This window comes from Diplotaxodon limnothrissa, linkage group LG18 (genome assembly GCF_057381915.1).
Source record: "Diplotaxodon limnothrissa isolate DT_005_m linkage group LG18, D_limnothrissa_male_GT1.1, whole genome shotgun sequence".
Classification (NCBI taxonomy): domain Eukaryota; kingdom Metazoa; phylum Chordata; class Actinopteri; order Cichliformes; family Cichlidae; genus Diplotaxodon; species Diplotaxodon limnothrissa.
The window spans coordinates 43,336,399-43,356,272 of record NC_140613.1 but is presented as its reverse complement, the minus strand read 5'-3'; the positions used below and the strand labels follow the sequence as shown (position 1 = coordinate 43,356,272).

The window sequence follows — 19,874 nt, the reverse complement described above, 5'->3', positions numbered from 1 at the left end:
GTGGTGTATACTTTAGTCTCTCTCTTCATTCTCACCTGATGCCTTAATAATACGACTGTAGTAACACTAACTTTACAGACCGCTGTAGTGCTGTCACGCTTGCTCCATCTTTCTCACCTCCCACCAGGATGCTGATATTCCAGAATCATTTATTTCTCCCTTCTCTCACAAAAGTCTCCTTTTTCCTGTGGCGTAATAAAGTATTATTATTATTATTGTTATAGAAATAATAATAATAATGGACTCTGGACTTTCTACTATAGGAGACAAAAACTGGACGGGTATGTCAGTTAAATCCAAAGAGTCGTGCTGACAGGTTTCTTTCTTTATCGTGTAGAAAAACAGTTCAATATGTGACGTCTTCACACTGACAGTAGGGGGCGCGTCACTGGTCCGTGGGCTGTTTGTGGCCCACAGTGTGACAGCCCTGAGCCAAAGCATTACAGTTTTTTCTGAATGCTTAAACCCTAACTGTGATTCCTGTAGCACAATCTCTAAAACTATTCAGACTTATAGCAAAATGTGCTTAAGCAATCAGAAGAAACTGTAAAGCCGTCTGAAACTTGCCCAGTGTCTGGGTTAAAACAGCACCTGCGACACGTGCGTCCCATGACGACCAGAATAACACTCACATATTTCTGGCCTGTCCACAAACACAGTCAGATTCCAGGAAGTATAAACGAGACACTTCAGTGTTACAAAGGTCACTGTGTTTTACCTGTGATGACCACAACGACCAATAAGACGAGGAAGACTCCGCAGTAAAGGCCGACTCTGAAGGTGGTCCAGGCAGGAGCAGGCTGTGGACACACGGACACGGTTACAGCACCTGCACAGCTGTGCAGCGCGACCAGCTCTGCTTCTTCTTTTATTTTCAGTCACAGCAGCTAACAGCAACACTTCGAACATGCAGTACTTTGCTGTTCAGTATTTACAACACCCCCAAAAGACAACAGAAAGAAGGAAAACAAACAAACAACAAACACAAATATTTAAATGCATAAGGGACATTCAGTGTACAGTTAACTATGATGGTGATATAGAGATATTATCCAGTCCTGAGAAGGAACCTGCCAGTGTACATCTCATCTTTGCCAAATGCAAAAACCTGACGAGCTCTGCACGCCACTGTTCACGTGTGGGAGGAGCTTCCTGCTTCATCTTCAAAGCATAGGGCGCCTTGCAATGAGTGAAGCAAAGGCAACAGAAGTGAAGAGTATTTTGGCAGAGTGATGTTTTCAGGCATCATCCCAACGACAGCCGTTAGAGCACGAGGATCACATTTAACGTTTATATCTGTGAAAGGGTGCTAAACACAGACAGCCAATAGTCATAAGGATCGGGGCACATCCACAAAGTATGAAGGCGTGAACCTGGTGCTGCTTTACATCTGTCACACCGGGCTCAGCTCCTGCAGAGAACTTGGCTAACCTTTCCTTGGAGATATGTAATCAGTGTAGGACCTTGAACTGCAGCTCATGCCTGGCACACAGAAGAAGAGTGAAGCCTCTGGAGAGAAGATCGCCAGAGTGATCCCAGGGTCTCTGCCCCTGTGCTTTAAGGATGGAGAGAGAAGGATCTCTAATAATATCGCGCAGATTCCTTTAATCTCTTATGAATGTTCATATTAATCATTTTATCCAAAGACGTTTCCTCGGGTAGTTCCTGAAATGAAGGAAATCGGCTCTTTACAAAGTGGAGAATTTGTAAATAGTGGAAAATATGTTGCTGAGGATCATTAAACAGCTTCAGGAGCTGCGTGAACGAGGCAACAACCCCAGCTACAAAAAGGTCTTTGCCATTTCTAAGGCCTTTACTTTCCCGTATTTTAAAGTCCATCATGGAGGGTGGGAACATGTGATTTGAGCTGATAGGTGCTTTAATTGGCATTAAGTGTAACCCCAACCTTTTCCTACATTGCAGGCAGATTCTGAGCGTCATGCAGGGTTACACAGGTGCACAGATCTAATGAGTAGAACTACTCATCCAGTACAGCAAATATTTGCTGCCCAATAACAAGACTGAAAGTTTGGCCTAGTTCTCTGCATGAAATCTTTCGTGGACTTTTGCCAGTAAAAACAAATGCAGAGATATGCTTAGTCAGTGTTATAAAATACTTATTGGGTAAGTAGCATGGGACACACTGCAAATAAAGGAACTTGGGCCGTATGTTCATTTTGATAGGACTGATGCAGCCAGTTAATGACAGCGGTAAACTGGTCCATCTCTGAAGATCTTGGTACTCTCGAGCTGCGCGACAAAGTGTCTTTCATAAAGAGCTTTCATCAATCTTCCTGGCTACAGAGTGGACACAGAGAAGGTCACTTTTATGCAGGTTCAACTTGTAGCCTGAAATATGGCCAAAACATTCAAACCGGCGAGAGCCCGAGGAAGAGAGCATGAAGGCTCTGACATCAGGAGGTCGTCAGCATAGAAGTATTTTGTGCTCCCGGTCAGCTCTGAAGATGCCCTTAATGCAACTGTCAGCTCGCAGTTTAATCACCAACGGTTTGATTGATAAAAAGAAGACGCGATAAGGGAGATCCTGGTCTCGTACCACGGAGAAGTGGGAAATAAGAAGACAATAGCAGATTTGTTGTAACACGTGCCTCAGAGGTGAGGAGGAAAGAAACTGAACCCATGAAATGAAATTAGGGCCAAATCCAAATGTATTGAGAGCATAAAACAGATGCACCCGGTCAAATGCTTCCCAGCATCGAGTCATAAGGCAGCTTCAGGGGCTGTTTGTTTAAAACCCCGCGCAGGTTGAAAAAACCACGCCCACCCGTCACTAACCCTCTCTGATCTGGAGAAATTAACAACGAAGCTAACAAGGCAGCCAGTGCTCACAGCAGCTGAGGGGTCATCAACAGAAGTCATCACCATACAAGTACATGATGAAGAAGGCGGCCCCAATCACAAAGACCACGCCTCTCACAGCGCTGAGCTGCAGATAATCATCATTATTCCACAGTGGAAACTCGATGCTCCTGTAAAGGATGTGAGATGGAGACCGAGGCTGGTGTGGCAGCAGAGACGCCACCTGGTCTAAAATAAAGAGATAACTATGGACAAAGAGGAGCATCCCTGGATCGTTGCTGTGACATTTCCACAGAGAGAATTTAGACAGACAATAAAGACTGATATTTGCAGCACGATCGGCATGCTGCACCACAGTTTTACGCACTTTTCTGCAAAGGTTTGTTGTTTGCACAAACTTGAAGTGAGCCATAAAAATCAAAGGCACACAGCTGCAGTGATCAGAACACCAACAATCTACATCTGTGTGTGTGACCTGTGCAGCTCCGAGCGGAGGGACCCTCAGCCTCTTCATGGCCTTCTGCCTGTCTCCGCCCTCCAGCTCCGTGGTGACCAGCGCCTGAAACACAGAGTTTGAAGGTCGGTCATCCCGTCGTTCATTGGAGCGGCATCGCAGCTCCGCAGCTGTGGCCGAGGGGACGTGTCTCAATTTGGATGTGTGGAAGGTACCTCGGTCTCCGAGATGAGCTGGGTGATCTTCTTGCACGTGTAAAACGGAGCTACTTCAACGTGGGCCACCCGCCAGTCGGCTCCCCGCGACGTCTCCAAGATCTTATCGTGTTTCTTCAGGATCTTCCTGAAGCCCGTAAAGTTCAGGTTCTGTGAGGAGGGAGAGGAAGGTGCTGCCGTTAGACCTGTGTGTGTGTGTCTGTGTGTGTCTGTGTGTGTCTGTGTGAGTGAGTCTGTGTGTGTCTGTGTCTGTGTGTGTGTCTGTGTGTGTGAGAGTGTGTGTGTGTGTGTGAGAGTGTGTGTGTGTGTGTGAGAGTGTGTGTCTGTGAGAGTGTGTGTGTGTGTGTGAGAGTGTGTCTGTGTCTGTGTGTGTCTGTCTGTGTGTCTGTGTGTGTCTGTCTGTGTGTCTGTGTGTGTCTGTGTGTGTCTGTGTGTCTGTGAGAGTGTGTCTGTGTGTGTGTGAGAGTGTGTCTGTGTGTGTCTGTCTGTGTGTCTGTGTGTGTGTGTGAGAGTGTGTGTGTGTGTGTGAGAGTGTGTCTGTGTGTGTGTGTGAGAGTGTGTCTGTGTGTGTCTGTCTGTGTGTCTGTGTGTGTCTGTGTGTGTGTGTGAGAGTGTGTGTGTGTGTGTGAGAGTGTGTCTGTGTCTGTGTGTGTGTGTCTGTGTGTGTCTGTGTCTGTGTGTGTGTGTGAGAGAGTGTGTGTGTGTGTGTGAGAGTGTGTCTGTGTGTGTGTGTGAGAGTGTGTCTGTGTGTGTCTGTGTGTGTGTGTGAGAGTGTGTGTGTGAGAGTGTGTCTGTGTCTGTGTGTGTCTGTGTCTGTGTGTGTGAGAGTGTGTCTGTGTGTGTGTGTGTGTGTCTGTGTGTGTGTGTGTGTATGCATGTGTCTGTGTCTGTGTGTATGCATGTGTGTGTGTCTGTGTGTGTGTGTGTGTCTGTGTGTGTCTGTGTGTGTGTGTCTGTCTGTCTGTGTGTGTCTGTGTGTCTGTGTCTGTCTGTGTGTGTGTCTGTGTCTGTGTGTGTGTGTGTGTGTGTGAGAGTGTGTCTGTGTCTGTGTGTGTGTGTGTCTGTCTGTGTGTGTCTGTGTGTCTGTGTCTGTGTGTGTCTGTGTGTGTGTCTGTGTGTGTGTGTCTGTGTGTGTGTGTGTGTCTGTGTCTGTGTGTGTGTGTGTGTGTCTGTGTGTGTCTGTGTGTCTCTGGGTTGTTCACACTCTGGTAAATCCGACTCGTCCTATAAAGGAGTCAGGCGCCTCTGCAGGAGCCAATCAGCTGTTTGAAATGTCAGCTGTGCACTGAGCTCATTAGAATCCATAACAAAGCACATTTTTATCTCCACAGCAGGTAAACAATGAGCTGATGCGGGCTGGGATCAGCTGATCCTCCAGGACTGCAGCTTGTCCTCGGTGCACTGAGCTCAGAGGCGACACGTACTCGCAACTTAAAGGTTAGAGGTCACGGACCACGATGGATTTGGGTCTGGGACTCCAAATCCCAAAGACGCTTTGTTAGTGAAAAAGCACCAACCAATGAGAACCAGTCAGCTGCAGCTGTGACGTTCCACGCTGCCTTTTCAGAGTTGTTTCATTACATGCGTACATCCATCAGCCTCGTGTCGGCCTGCGAGCAGCAGCTGCTGTTGTGGCTTTAAAATTCAAACATGGCTTTTTGAAATGATTTTAAAACTGTGTCGTGTTTCTCTACCTAACAGTGGCTGAGCACATTCACCCGCATCAGCATTTATTATTTATCATCAGTCACAGCGTGATTTGATCTCCCAATCAAATACCATAATAAGTAGCTAGACTGACCCCTCGGGGAAATGGGACGATATAATCAATAATCAATAATCAAAGGTTTCCTCTGTTTTTGCCCTGCTGTACGAGTGTGCACCTGATAGTTCTGCAGCAGTATAAGGCTGAGGTAGAACTCTGAGAAGGCCAGCTGCAGGTCCTTTATGTTCCTGTGCTTGCATCGTTCCTGCTGTGACAAGGCAAACACCGTCTTCCTCCTCCTCAGGCCCCGCCCACTGGCTGAGCTCTCCCTCTGTGCATCCAGCGAGGACTGCAGCTCGTTCTGCAGCGTGGCGAATCGCCGCTGAGCCTCTGCCAGCTTCTCTGGAAGGAGAGAGCGAGACACGGTAAGGACAGAAGAGACAGGATAATAAGAAGTCTTGGTGAGCCTTGAAACCAGTGCTACCAGCTGTATTACCAGAATAGAAGGTGTTGATTTTGGCCAACTCCTTTTCACACATCTGGAAGAACTTCTCCTCAAATTTGGCATAGTACCGCTTGACAGTATCTTCATCTGTGACTGCAACAAGAGAGAAGCTGTTAGAAGAGCATCTCACAGCAGGAAACAAACCTGTGCGCACAGAGTTAAGGAAAAGAAACAAAGTGCATGAATAAAAATGGGCAAGTGTGTGACTGTGTGTGTGCAAAGGCCTGTGCTGCTGTGCTGCGACCAGCAGGGGAAGCAGTGAGCCGTCCAGCCCCTGTGCTGTGTGGAGATTCAGGATGGAATATGAACTCCACTCAGTCACTTCAGACTTTAAGCCTAAACATGGAAACTCTGCTGCAGCTTTCAGAAACACTGAGAGGACAGGAAGAGAAACTTTTAACTGAGACTTAAAGACTGTGTGAACAGATCAGCGGTGACACAGCAGCCGTCCTTCTGAATCACAGGTGTCCAACTCCAGGCCTGGAGGGCCGGTGTCCTTGATCCAACACAGCTGATTTAAATCCTCAACATGTATCTGAAGTTCTCCAGAGGCCTGGGAAAGAACTAATCATGTGACTCAGCTGTGCCGACCCAGGGTGAGATCTAAAACCTGCAGGACACCGGGCCTCCAGGCCTGGAGTTGGACCCCCTGTTCTGAATGATGCATCTGTATGTTTGTTATGTCACATTATTATTCAACTACTTTCCATCCAAATGAGAAACTGTTACACTGTAATCATGTAAGTGTGTTCACTGTCAGTATTGTGCACCTTTGGTTCTTATTCATTTAAAACAAACATGTGTAAGTGTTAGGAAGACATCCCTGCTGACTCTGGAAGCTCTCCTCTGATGGTTTATAGGCTCAGTCGCCAGTTTCAGGTCAAACTTCAAGTGCAGTTTGTAAATGTTGGTCAGTTGTAGTGACAGAAAGACAAAGGCACCTTATGATGGAGCAGTTTCAAAGCAGGAGTGCAGGAAAGCAACATGTGCTTGGTGAAGGTAGCCCAGGACCAAACGGACCTTTCTGCTCGTCCTCAGTCTGCTGATTGTTTCATGATCTTAATGCAGAGTTTATGTTCTGACTCATGGTCCCGTTGAGAGTAAGACAGACAACAAACATGTGACTACGCTGGGGTTAAAACGCTGTTGAAATGTGCACAAACGTGCGGTGATGGAGCGTTGCTGAAATCACCTGACACAAGCAAAATAACCACGGACAGTGGAAAGTGGGCGTGTCCACTTTAATCAAAGCCACGAGTGGCAGTGGGAATGTCTCCCTCAGTATCATGAAAATGAGGTTCTGTTCAAGCATGTCATGGCAGGAGTGCTATACTTACCTGGACACTGACTCATGTGCTTTTTTAGACCGTTACCCGTCCTGTAATTTGGACCATTTTCATCTCAACAACGTCACATGTCACCGATTCTGGTAAACTTGACCTGAGCAGACTTGTGTGTCCGAGCTGAGCCTGCTGTCACGTCAACAACAGGCAAACAACAGCGGGGTCAGGTGGTTCACAGTGTGCACACTCAGTGATTCACTGTGTTTCAGAGTGGCTGCTTTTAGACAAGACACCAAATTAACTAAATTGGCGTGTCCAAACCACTCCCTCGCCCTCTCTCAGCAGTGCACAAACACACAAACAGCCACCGCTGTCAGACTACCGTAATCTCCTTATCCCGTTTTGGCCTTATTCGGCTCTTTTCTCTCCGTGTCTCAGTCAAGTCATAATGATTATTATCATTATTACCATTATGCCATGTCTGTGTCTCAGCTAAAGCCTATACTTTCCATTTGACAAGTATGTTTTTTAGCAACACCCTGCTTTGCACCATTTCGTGTGTTCTTTTGTGGAACGTAGCAACTACAGCGAGTACCCAGGCGCCACGTCGGGCTCACAAACACAGACGTGCGACAGGAACGCCACCGCGTTCTCTTCCACACAGATTTTCCTTTACCGTTCGTGGATACGCAGCATTAAACTCCTCCCACTACCTACAGTGAGGTGTTAGTGCAGCTGCACAGAAACATTTCTTGCAAACACACTATCCTCAGTGATTGTGTGCAGTGTGATCCTGCACGGCTGGTTACAACACTCCGTCTGATACAGGCTGACAAAGTCTCTGACTCGGACAAAGAGCGCTCCACTTATCCCTGCAGCGTGGACCCCGGCCTCTGGGACAGCATCAATGCATTTGCTCTTTGAGTCCATGTAAAGCTGCACACTTTGCATAAATTGCATTCTGTGATTTCATCCAGTGTTCGTCACTAATCTGGACCGATGAAGCGTTCTGGTCCAAGAGTAGCAGTCTTGTTTTGCATTTGGCAAGAGTCGGTAGCATCACTGGTAGCATGGAGCAATATCTCAACGCTACAGGTTAGTCCAGCTCCTCCATCAGTGCATGTCATGCAAGAGGCTTTGTTGCATCTCCCAGCAGAGTCTGACGAGCATGGAGGAGATCCCAGAGGACAGGGCCGTAGAAGAGCCTTAACCCATCAGCAGGACCGGCATCTGCTCCTTTTGCAAGGACAAACAGCATGCCCACAGCCCACTGGTGTGAATGTCCAAACAATCAGAAGCAGACTTTATGGAGTGGGCTGAAGGCCCAGCATCCACAGGTGGGCCCTGTGCTGAGCCGACTAACATTTCCTCAGAATAGCAGAGCTGGCAGGTCCAGCCTTAGCACCCTGTGCTTTAACAGACAGGAGCAGGTTCATCCCTGGACGACGAACTGAGACCACCTTGGCCTAAATCCAGCAGAACGCCTCATCGTTTCGCTCCATCCAACACCGTCAGCTGCAGCGGGTCCTGGGCGTGTCCTGGTGCACAACAGTGCAGCCTCTCGTGGCCAGAGTGTACAGGCAGTAGGGCCCTCATGATAATGTCGTTTCAAACACTGGATACCATTTTTGAGGGAACAGGGAAACTTTGACCTCAACAAGAGCAGTAACAGCAAAGAAGAAGAAGTGTTAACTTTCAACTGTACGTTTGATTTAACAAAATCATTATTCAACATTAAGTTAAGAGATTTGATTCATTTTACAAATTATTCCAATAAAACATATTTTCACTAATAAACCAACACGATACCAACGCCTACATAATGTAATTATCACAGAAGAGCAAACACGTGACAGAGAGACGAGTCAGACGGGAAAAACTAGAGGAAACCAAAGTAGAGGAAGTGCATGTCAGCTGACGTGGACACAAATATGAGGACGACCAGCCCGTGAATCACAGCCTCTCGTGGGGAGCAACGTGTGACTATATAACACGGCACCACACAGCGGGGCGGTGCAGACCACACCAGAACCATCTATAGTGTACAGTATACTACAAAGCATTCATCTTCAGAGGTGCTGTTAGGATCCCAGAATATTTGAGCTCTTTTGTATTCGCTGGTTTTAACCCACTCGTGGAGCTTTTTCAGCATCGTGTGCAACAGCGTTTGCTGCCTGTGTGCAGCTACGCCCACTGCAGGGGGGGAGAGGGGCGCCAGAGTGCGTTCCCCACTTCCACCTCGTTAACATACAGCTATGTGTACCTTAGCTAGTGCACATCACATACAGGTGTAATAGAAAAGGGAACTTTACTGTGGGGCCAGTGGGCCACACAGTCAGCAGACTGGAGCTCAATCAAACAACAGTGGGACAGTGTGAGCTCAGGTGGAGCACTCTGCTGTAAACATGGCAGCTAGTTTATTCACGGACTGGAATGTGAACAGGGTGATGGGCGAAACGCAGGAGCGTGTCGAGGTGTGCTTCAGGTGAAGCTGTGTGACCCGACTGAGGATGATCAGAGTTTATTCACTTTCCTTTGAAACCTCCATCGTTCTGTAATCTGTATCCAACCTCGTGCAGCATTTTCAGGACGCCAGCTCAGCATGATGTAAGCTTTCTTTGGCAAAACGCAGGTTTAGACAATCGCTGATTGTCATTTACAGGAAACTGCTGTCTGTGCATCATTTAACATCATCGACATGTTTACATTTCTAACAAACATTATTACGATGCTGGGAAAACAGCCTAATAAGTACGTTGCTATTACAATAACAATGTGGTCGTCTGGTATAGAGCAGAGCAGCGGCACATCTACCTGACAAAGTAGCTTTGGTGGGAGGCAGCAGGTGAGTGTTGTGTGACTGAGTGATCAGGGACCATACACAGTACCCACCCTCCATCACATGTCACTCAGCCCAGCATCAATAAGCCATGTGAACTACAGATGTGGGTCTGGGACTGGTATTAATCTGTAACACTGACATCACAAGAGGAAAGTCAGGCATAGCACTCATTAGGGTTATGACACATGTCAGGCTCACCAATGATGTTTTTCATCCCAATTCATAATTAAGCAGCTGAGGTCATCTCCCTGTAGCTCTAAATATGAACCACCGTGAGCTGCCCTTCGTTTGACAGTCGACTGCTCACAGATTAGTTTTGTAATTACTCGACTAATCAGATCATCATCCATTGGACGTAAAACACAGCAGCATCTGCTCTCATATAACCATCATTAGCTTACAGCTTGAAGTGTTTCAGGTCTGTGCTAACTAACAATAAAGACATGATGATAGTTTATTACACTTTTAATGAAATTTGCAGATTGTCTCGGTGGAGTTTAATAACCTCAGCTGCTCCTTCATATCTAAACTATAACAGGACACCGGAGTAAACTCTCCAGCATCTCACACTTCTGATAATCAGTTTTCTGTGTGACGTTTATTCAGCTGTGTGAAAACTAGAACTTTAATCTCAGCCAAACCGATTTACTGAGGAACAAACAAAACACAAAGCCAAACAGTAACATTTTTAAGTTTTCTAAGGCAGCGGTCCCCAACCCCCGGGCCTCGGACCGGTACCGGTGCGTGAGTCGTTTGGTACCGGGCCGCGAGAGTTGAGGCTCAGGTGTGAAATGTCTGGTTTTCAGGGTTTTATCGGTTTTCAGCGTTATTTTGTTATCGTTTTTATCGTTTACTCGGTGTTCCTGGGTCTTTTCACCTGTGTTATGAATAAATTTTCTTTTTTCGGTACCGGTACCAGTTTTATTTTGTTGTATTTATCCGCGACACCTTAAAGGCCGGTCCGTGAAAATATTGTCGGGCATAAACCGTCCGTGGCGCAAAAAAGGTTGGAGACCGCTGCTCTCAGTGACTTATATACCATGTTAAACCTGAGTAGAGAAAGACCGCGGGGGGTTGAAAGCGATGGGAGTTCGCTGTTCTCCCCGGTGTTCTGACAAAACATCCTACCGTAGCATAAATTTATAATCATGTCTATCAATCCGTGCTACCTTATCAGAATATACTACCTTACGTGGTTCATGCTTCCATCATACATATCTAGAGGTAGGACGTTCTGATGGCCAAATCACACGATCACAACGTGCTTCCAGCACACAGTCATCTAATGTTAACACACAATCATGGAGGGGAAACTCAGCTGTTTTATTAGAAGCTGTTACATGGTTTCCTCACAGTTTTTGCATTTGTATGCTAGGATGCTTCGTTAGGTCGTTTACAGAAGTTTAGAAGCACTAAATCAAGACTTGAAAGATGACTTCAATTGAGACTCCAAACTGGAGTATTTTTGCACAAAAAACAAAAAACGCATGTTAGCTTGAAAGGTTAACAGATTGACGACAGCTTAAGGAAAACAAGTATCAACTGTAATAACGAAGTAAGACATTTAATACTAACCTTTTTCACACGCACGAGATCGGGGTAGGATCAAATAATAGGCGTGTACTATTAAAAGCAAAAACATGGCTGTTTTGAGTCAGTAACAACCAGTAGGACGGCTTGATAGGTAGGTTGTTTTGTCAGAACACCGGCTCTAGTGAGCCTCGAGCTCCCGGTCAGCTGTCGAGCTGGTGGGTGGCAGACGTCTCTGAAAACGTCGGAGCACCTTTACAAATATGTGATGTCTGGATAAACCGAGCAGATATTTGAAGCTTACGCAGCTACATTCTCGCCTGAAAATATCTTAAAAGTTTATTTTGTGACCCAGAAAAAGTAATAAGAGTAATATTAAAACTGAGTAGCGGCCGCCACTGTTGGAAACTGGAATTGGCGAGAAGGGTCTGGCTGCAGCCACTGTGGAGCGCCATATTGCGACCTCCACAGTAGCCGGAAACACGTCCTCTGCCTGGATACAGTGGAAACCTTGCAAGTGGATCGTAAAGGTTGGGAGTCTTTCATATACTGTATATGAAACAAAATACAAAGATTCATGAACCCATTAGGACTTTATCACCTTTTATCTGAAACGTCACTGGTAACATATATGAGCTAACTGGCATTTAAAGAGTAAAAAAAGAATGTAGATCAAATTTGGGTTTTGATGAAAAGGACTGGAGCTAATTTAAAGTCGGTAAAAGTAGAAAAATGTTTTAATAAGTAAGTGAGGTTTATTTATTAAGCGCTTTTCATACACAGGCAGTCACACACACGAGGCTGAAAACAAAAGGCGACAAAGCTTTTGTTACTGTGGCCCCAGATTGTGGAACTTTCTCCCTTTGAGCCTGAGATCTGTGGACTCCGTGGTCGCTTTTAAAAAGCAGCTAAAAACTCATCTTTTTAAACTTGCTTTTGGTTGATTTTGATTTTTAGGTTTTAGCTTCTGTGAAGCACTTTGTGATTTTTATCTTGAAAGTTTTACTAACTTACTTTACTTACAAAGCGCTGTACACAAAGGTAACAATAAAGAAAACATTAAGTAACAAAATAGACAATATAAACAATGCAAATTCAAAACAATTCAGAAGTGTTGATTAACAGAAGGCCTGTTTAAATAATAAAGTTTTAACTGCTTTTTAAAGGATTCCACAGAGTCAACCAAACGTAACTGTGGTGGTACGACTGAAAGGCTCCGCCCCCTTTCGCCTTCAGTCGTGTTCGGGGAGAAACCAACAAACTCTGAGCCTGTGAGCGAAGACAACGAGCAGCAGAGTATTTTATAAGAAGCTGGGGCCATTTAGTGCTCTGTATGTTAAAACAAGAATTTCATCATCTATTGGGAGCCAGTGTGAAGAATATAAACCAGCAGTGACGTGAGTTAGTAGCCTGGCCGCTGGCCTGGAGGCGGGAAGGAGAGGATTTATCCAAGCTGATAAACAGGGCATTACAATAATGGAAACGCGATGACACAAATGCATGAACAATGTTTTGTGATTCAGCTGAGGAAACCATGTCGGAGTTATAAAATGCTATAAAATATACATTTTATAGCATTTTGTGAACATACACATATTTGGCAACGAACAAGCTGAGAGAGAGTTTCATATTGTTTGCTCTCCTTGAACAGAGATAACAGTGCACAATAATCAATGTTGATGTTAATCAATTAGATGTCCCAGACTCTACTATTAATAATACAGCGGTCCCTCGTTTATCGCGGGAGTTACGTTCTAAAAATAACCCGCGGTAGGTGAAACTTTAGTTTTTACAATGATTTCTGATGTTTTAAGGCTGTAAAAGCCCTCACTACAAACTTTATACACTTTTCTCAGACAGGCATGAACATTTCACACTTCTCTCTCTTGTTTAAACTCTCAAAGTTCAAACCTTTGTAGAAAAGTAAGTCCAGTGTTATAGAATGAAACCAAAGGCACCAGCAGGTGACGACGTTTCGTCGACGCTGTTGTGTTTGTTGGGGAGAAAACTCACAAACATACAGCACGTCAGAGTCACACTGCTAACCATCGAAGTTTTATGTGAATTTGACAAGCTGAACGCATTCTGTGCTGTACAGGAGACACCACACGAGACTGACTGACAATGGTCTACAGCCAATCAGGACGCAGAACACAATGCTCTGTAAAAAATCTGTGAAACGGCGAGTCTGCGAAAGGTGAACCGCGTCATAGCGAGGGACCGCTGTACAATCATTTCCAGTAGCGCTGCTGATATATGAAATGGTGAGTTTTGAGGTTGTCTTCAAACAAGTGCATTGAACCAGGAAAGGGTGTTTGAAGGATCAAAAAAGTAAAAAGTAATGACTATTTTATATTTATGAAAAAACCTTTATGCAGAAAAAGTAGCAAAGAAACAAAAACATAAGACACGGACACTTTTGGCCACGAACAAGCTGAAGGGATGGTGATTTTGTGTTAAAACACTTAGAACCACGTTTATTTCTCAGCAGCATCGATAGTAACAAAAACACAATTTAGTCTTCGCTGTCAAAGTCGATTTAACTGAAGTGTTTCCGGCTGCTGTGGAGGTCACAATATGGCTCCCCAGTGGCTGCAGCCAGGTGCTCTTGGAATTGGCTGGGCCGCGCTATGAATTCTGGGATAGGTTGGGCAACGAAGGATACACCCGACCCATCCTTCAGATCTGGGGAAATGAAGGACGCATTTGTCAGGCGCAGAGTCTTTGAATTTGGACAGCCTCCGTCGCTGTCACGTAATCGGCCTACAAATGCGGCCTCTGAAGGATGCAGCCCCTGAATTTGGACACAGCTATGATACCGGAGTTGCTTCTTCTTCTTCGGTGTTCAACGGCAGCTGGCATCCTTGTACATGCAGTGCTGCCACCGTCTGTTTCAGTCCGTTACTACACGCTTAAATCCTGCTACTTATTCCTGCGTCTTTCAGGAGCTTACAAAGCTTCAAACGACACGTCGGCTGTTAAATTAGTCGTCGACGATTTTGATGGTCGACGAATCGTGGCAGCCCTACCGTGAGCGACACATGATGACCTGTGCTAGCTACAATAAGCAGCTAACTGCCCGTCCCTAATCAAACTGAAGAGCGTGCTTCAGCACAACCAAACACGTGAGCCGACCAGAGCTTGGATTATCTTAAAACTGTGATCAAGGTAAACATGTCATTTTTACATTTACACAGAAACAGAAACATGTTTATTCTGTGTAAGCAGTTTAAAATGTGTGAAAGTTCAGACGTGATCGGCTTCACACACCACCTCTGAACTCCATCTGGATGCTCGCATCGTGAAACACTGGACAGATGTGACATTTCACTCCGTCTGTACCGCTGACTCTCTGTGCGTGGACTAGAGCCTAAAACAGGTCCTCGGGTTTGAAATCATATTTGAATTCACAAAGCAGCACTCGCTTCACTTCTGCTGCTGATTAAAAACTAATAGCACTCAGCCGTATACGCAGGATCAATGGTCCTTTGGCAGCTGTAGCCATGTTTGGTGCAAAGCAGCAGTGGAAGCGGCGACACGATTTGCTGTTTGGGTTTTCTAACATCACATTTGGGACAGAAATAGGCCCTTCAAGTGGTTGAAGTCGCTTCTGTCAAAATAAGATGAAAGATCAGGAAAGCGCACTGTGCTAGTCACGTTGTTTAGTATTGCTTTAAGTCAAGTTTAAGTATGCAGCGCAGTGACACGACCAGGCCTGTCATTACATGATGGAACACAGGCCTCTGATCACTGGTTTGAAGACTTTCTAAGATGATTTGAGGCCTTAAATTTTGGTCATTTTGTGGCTCCTGCTGCTGTATTTTTGCAAAGACACATGATTAAGCAATAATGTAGGCTGAAGTGTCGTCATATAAAATGACTGGAGGTAAAGAACTGCACTTCCAGTCAGAGTGTGATGCTGTTTGTATCCTGGGCTTTCATGTATTCAGCTGAATCCAGATGAAGCTGTGTGCAAACAAACCAAACTACTGCATAAAGACAGACGTGTGCGTTTCCATCACACGCCCATCTTTGCTGGGCAGCAGATGCCTGCACTGCAATACACATGAAACCTGGGCTAACATTAAACTGCAGTCAGACTCTTCGTGCTTCCCACTGTGGACACCTGAAGGGGCTGCTGGGCTCCCACTCAGTAATGATGTGCGCTGCTTTCTTCAGTCACAAACGCTCAGCAAGCTGCTGCAAACAGGCACAAAGCCATGAGCAGCAACTTGTTTAGTGAACAACACATTTATTGTAAAATCAACACTGACGTTGGTTTAAATATTGCTGCTGATATGTAGGGACATTAGATCAGTTATTAGCAGGAAGTTTCACCCAGATTTGCGACTAAAATCAGACCTGCAATAGAAACGTGTTCAGGAGCAGCGCGTGGAGAAAAAGGCCTGACACAACCCAAACACTGACATCAGGCGGCGACGCCGGCTCGCCGTAACGTGGAGCCGAGTCCTTTTACACGGCGTGAAGTGTCAGGGTCTGCAGTGGGTGGCTGGAATTTCCATAAGGCTCCTGAACTTACCTGGATCCGCCCCTGGGCGGGGCCAACTCCTCCAGCTCCTGCGCACCTGGAGCCTATTGCAGGCAATCAAGCCAGAGGGATTTAAGCCACACGTTGATGTTCATTCGCTGCCAGTTTGTCATCAACACATTTGCTGTATTCAGCTTGGCTCACGCTCCACCTCCGGACTCAGGATACCGAGCAATCATTCTGAAAATCTCTGTGTGCCTCACCTGCCTGCCCTCCTGCCATCACACTCCATCTGAAGCCCCGGACCTCGGGCCAGCCTTTCCACGCCACTCAGCCTCCCCTGGATTCTCATCACCCCCCTCTCAACACTCTGTCCCCTACTGCAAGTAAGAATTGCCACTCTTACAACTGGCCACTGCAGAGCTGCCTCCACCACCTCCCTAACTCCACTGTCTTCTCTCCTCAGTGTGACTGTTCCCTGCTCAGCTCCACTCTGCATCTCAGGCCCCGTTCCCTCGCCACGTTTCCCAGGCCACGCCACGTCAGACTCCACGTCCTATTGTTCTTTTGTCCTTGCTACGTTTCTTGCACTTAAGCCTAATAAATAATTGTTACATCATCTGCTGTCTCTGCACCTGAGTCCTGTTCGTTACAGGCCACTCGGCCCCGTGACAGTGAAGACCAAGAGGCGGAGCCGTCCCTGAGACGGTGAGCTGTTTCGATCCTGTGATCAGTCCCTCACCAACAAACCAAGTGTGACCCGTTCCTGATCCATGTTCACACCAGAGATGGCGCCATACCACTTTTCTATGCCCGATACGACATCGTACATTTGGATATCTGCTGATACAGATATGAATCCGATATGGTCCATTTTGTAATCAATAAAACTGTTTATAGCTTCCTGCAAGTTCATGCTCAAACTTCAACACACTGCAGCCAAAGGATTTCACAGTTCAGTGATGCTGATCTTTGTATTTAAACCTTTAGCTCAACTTTCAATCTAAGTGCTTCAAGTAATATTCAAAAGTAAATTAAAATGCAATTTAATGCAGATTTCAGAAACTCTGTTCTGGGAAAAAGGAGTGCAAAGTAATGTTCGTATTCAACAACTTAAAAAACAACAGGTTGCACAGTGGAGCACTTACAGCTGCACATACACATCCAGAGTGGATCAGGATGGATGTCGGAGCCGTTACCATCATGTTTAACCTCAGACTCAAGTTTCTGTCATTTCTAAACTTAACACAAGGATGAAAAAGGTGTTCTTCATGTTTTGGGGTTTTGTTCAGCCTGTAACAGTTTTTTCCAAAGTAAAACGTGAGTCTGTCCATCGTTCGGTCACAGACGTCCCAGCTCCATATACCGCCTCTGAGGCTGAACGTGGGAGTGCTCCACAAACATTCACAGAGGAACTTGCTTTGTGTCTCTGGGATAGCTTTCTCCGAGATGCCGGTTTGGCAGCACGTAGCGCGGCTCCAGATGCTTTCAGTGTGAACGCCAGCCCGCCGACAGGTCCCGCACGCAACAGCCGCTCTGTCACGTGACGCGTACTGCTCCGACGCGCTGAGGTCACGAGCCGGGTTACGCCCTGTCGCAGGTTTTGTGAGGTGCTTTGTGATATTTGATGGATCGGGTTACATTTCTCATTTCTCCTCGATATCCGATCCAGTACTTTAGGTCAGGATCGGACCGATGCCGTATATCGGATCAGTTATCGGATTACTCGATGGAATAATCGATAGATTACTAAAATAATCAGTAGCTGCAGTAAATATATTTTCTGAATATTCTGTGTTTGGAACAGAGAATACTGGACTTGACTAATCGTTATTTTCAGGATCAATCAATCAGCCTAACTGAATGTAAGTAAGGCTGTAACTGGGCAGCGCTTGTACTCTGTGTGAGCACTGCCCCCAGTCTGTGCCCAGCTGTCCTAACACACTGAGCTGTAGGCCAGGTTTTCATGATCATATCTTTAAATACTTGTTGAACATCAGTATTTAGGAATTGTTGGGTTTGGACCATGTTCAGCTGTGGCACAAATATAAACGTGTAACACGCGTGGTCTTACACCGACATGATAACACAACAGTTTCCAGTACAAAGCAAGACAGCAACAGCTCTGATAAGTAAGACTGGAGAAGGTGAAAGAAACAGGAAGTTGCATGACTGTGTGTGCATGCATGTAATACCTTCGATAGACGGGGCCTGGTCCTGAGCAGCATACAGCATCTCTTTGAAAGCCTGCAGACACAGTAAAAACACCAGATCAGTCTCCTGTACAAACATATATATCCTATCATCAGGTCAATGAGAGTGATCGGCTTCCACAGCAGCAGCATATCACAGTGCTGTGTGACCCATCTGTGATGAGTTTTCTTCATCAGGTGTTCAGACCTGCTGTAAACAACCTGCAGAAATACTCTCATTACATTCTCCTGCAGTCACAGAGCGTAGTCTGTTATTTCTTTTATTGATCTGTTATTTAGCTCTTCACCCATCCTTTAATAAAGCAGCCTGCTTCATACTGTGGGGCAGTGTACGCTGTGCTTTGTCCCCACTGTGGAGAGGACGAGGAGTCACCCAGTCTCAGTGAGCTGCAGTAGGACAGCAGGACAGTCGCCCCCTTTCATCAGCGCTTGCTCCAGGGTTAGATAGTAGAGTGGTCAGTTAGTCAGAATGCCAGCAGGGCACCGGCTCACAATGAGCTCACTGTGTGCCGGCCCGGCCTGCTGGACAGCCGAGCAGCAGTGAAGCAGTCAGGCCTAAGCTTCGCTGCAGTGCTGGAACAATGCAACTAATCACAGAGTAGGAAATCGATAAAAAGGCAGAAGCTCTTCAATGCCCAATAAAACCTGCAGGCCCGGCTCGATGTTTCTGCAACAACACATTTTTGTAGTTTTGAAGGACAGACAGAAGAGGACACACACTACACTGCATGATGTATGAAACAATCCCACTGTTACTGAACAGGTGAGCTATAACCAGGGAAAGAACTGGGTCAATACAAACCTGACAGAAGCGGAGCTCAAAAACAGCTCAGACCCCTCTATCCTGGAAAACCATCAGCGCTCCAACACAGGCTCAGGCACCTCCTTTAGCTTCATGACACATTTGCATCCACGTTCAGCCTGACTGATGTTGGGCTCAGCTCTTCACACCTCCCTGACGTCTTTAACCGTGTCCAGGCTAAATGTTGAAAACGTTCGATAAAGAGCTGAAATAGCTCACGCCCCCTAGTCTTCCTCACAGACACAATTGATACCAACATCTGAGTGGTGGTGAAGAATGGCCGTGCTATCGCTATCAATACTGCAGAAAGAAGGGCCAGTGCAGTACATACTGGTCCTACTGGTTGACAGATGTTGATGACACATGATGACTCATGTGTCATCTGCAGGAGTTACCTGCCTCGGTGACCTTTAGCCTGTTTTGCTGCTCTGTAACTAATGAAAGTGGCTGCTGCTGTTATCGAACATCACCCTGACACAAGGCCTACGACCAGCACAAAGCGCTCTCTGCGCCATAGCTCCAAAGCGCTTTCCCACACTGGTCCTGAGGCCCACAGCATGTGTGACATACAGTAAGATGCTGGTGGTCACAGGAGGCTGGCTCAGCATGTGGTCAGGAGCGAGTTTCCAAAACACAACACACAGCTCAACAGGAACAAGGGCGGCTGTGCTTATCCCCGCAGATTACCCTACTTCTGTTCTTTCTCCTTCAGCGCCGCCTCGCTCTCTCTCTCGCAGCTTGTGGCGATCACCACAGGCGTACCTTTGACCCACACCAGCTGACCACAAATCTCTCTCTCCAACTGTGAGGTTTCTCTGCAGTGCTCCTTTTTGTGCATTTACACTCTGCTGTCATCTTTTCCTCACTGGCTGTTGGAAATCTTTCCCTAATCTCCTTCATGCATTCCTTTCCCTCGCTCTTTTCTCCAACCCTGCCCACCAGCACACAAACACTTTGTTGACACCAAACTGTCAGAAGGATTATATGAGTCATAACTGGATTATTGCTCACATGTG

General features: G+C 46.2%; 1 protein-coding gene across 2 annotated transcripts in view; it reads right to left on the bottom strand.

Moving 5' to 3' along the window:
• The window catches only part of LOC146614288 (solute carrier family 53 member 1), a 39,069-nt gene that overhangs the window by 9,284 nt on the left and 9,911 nt on the right, over nucleotides 1-19,874 (bottom strand). For both annotated transcript variants that reach the window (XM_085376951.1, XM_085376952.1), the window contains exons 2-7: nucleotides 18,039-18,090; nucleotides 5,691-5,792; nucleotides 5,373-5,596; nucleotides 3,490-3,639; nucleotides 3,296-3,379; nucleotides 719-800 (exon numbers count right to left, since the gene is read on the bottom strand). In XM_085376951.1, coding sequence (XP_085233077.1) covers nucleotides 719-800; nucleotides 3,296-3,379; nucleotides 3,490-3,639; nucleotides 5,373-5,596; nucleotides 5,691-5,792; nucleotides 18,039-18,090 — 694 coding nt within the window. The remainder of the gene's footprint in view (nucleotides 1-718; nucleotides 801-3,295; nucleotides 3,380-3,489; nucleotides 3,640-5,372; nucleotides 5,597-5,690; nucleotides 5,793-18,038; nucleotides 18,091-19,874) is intronic.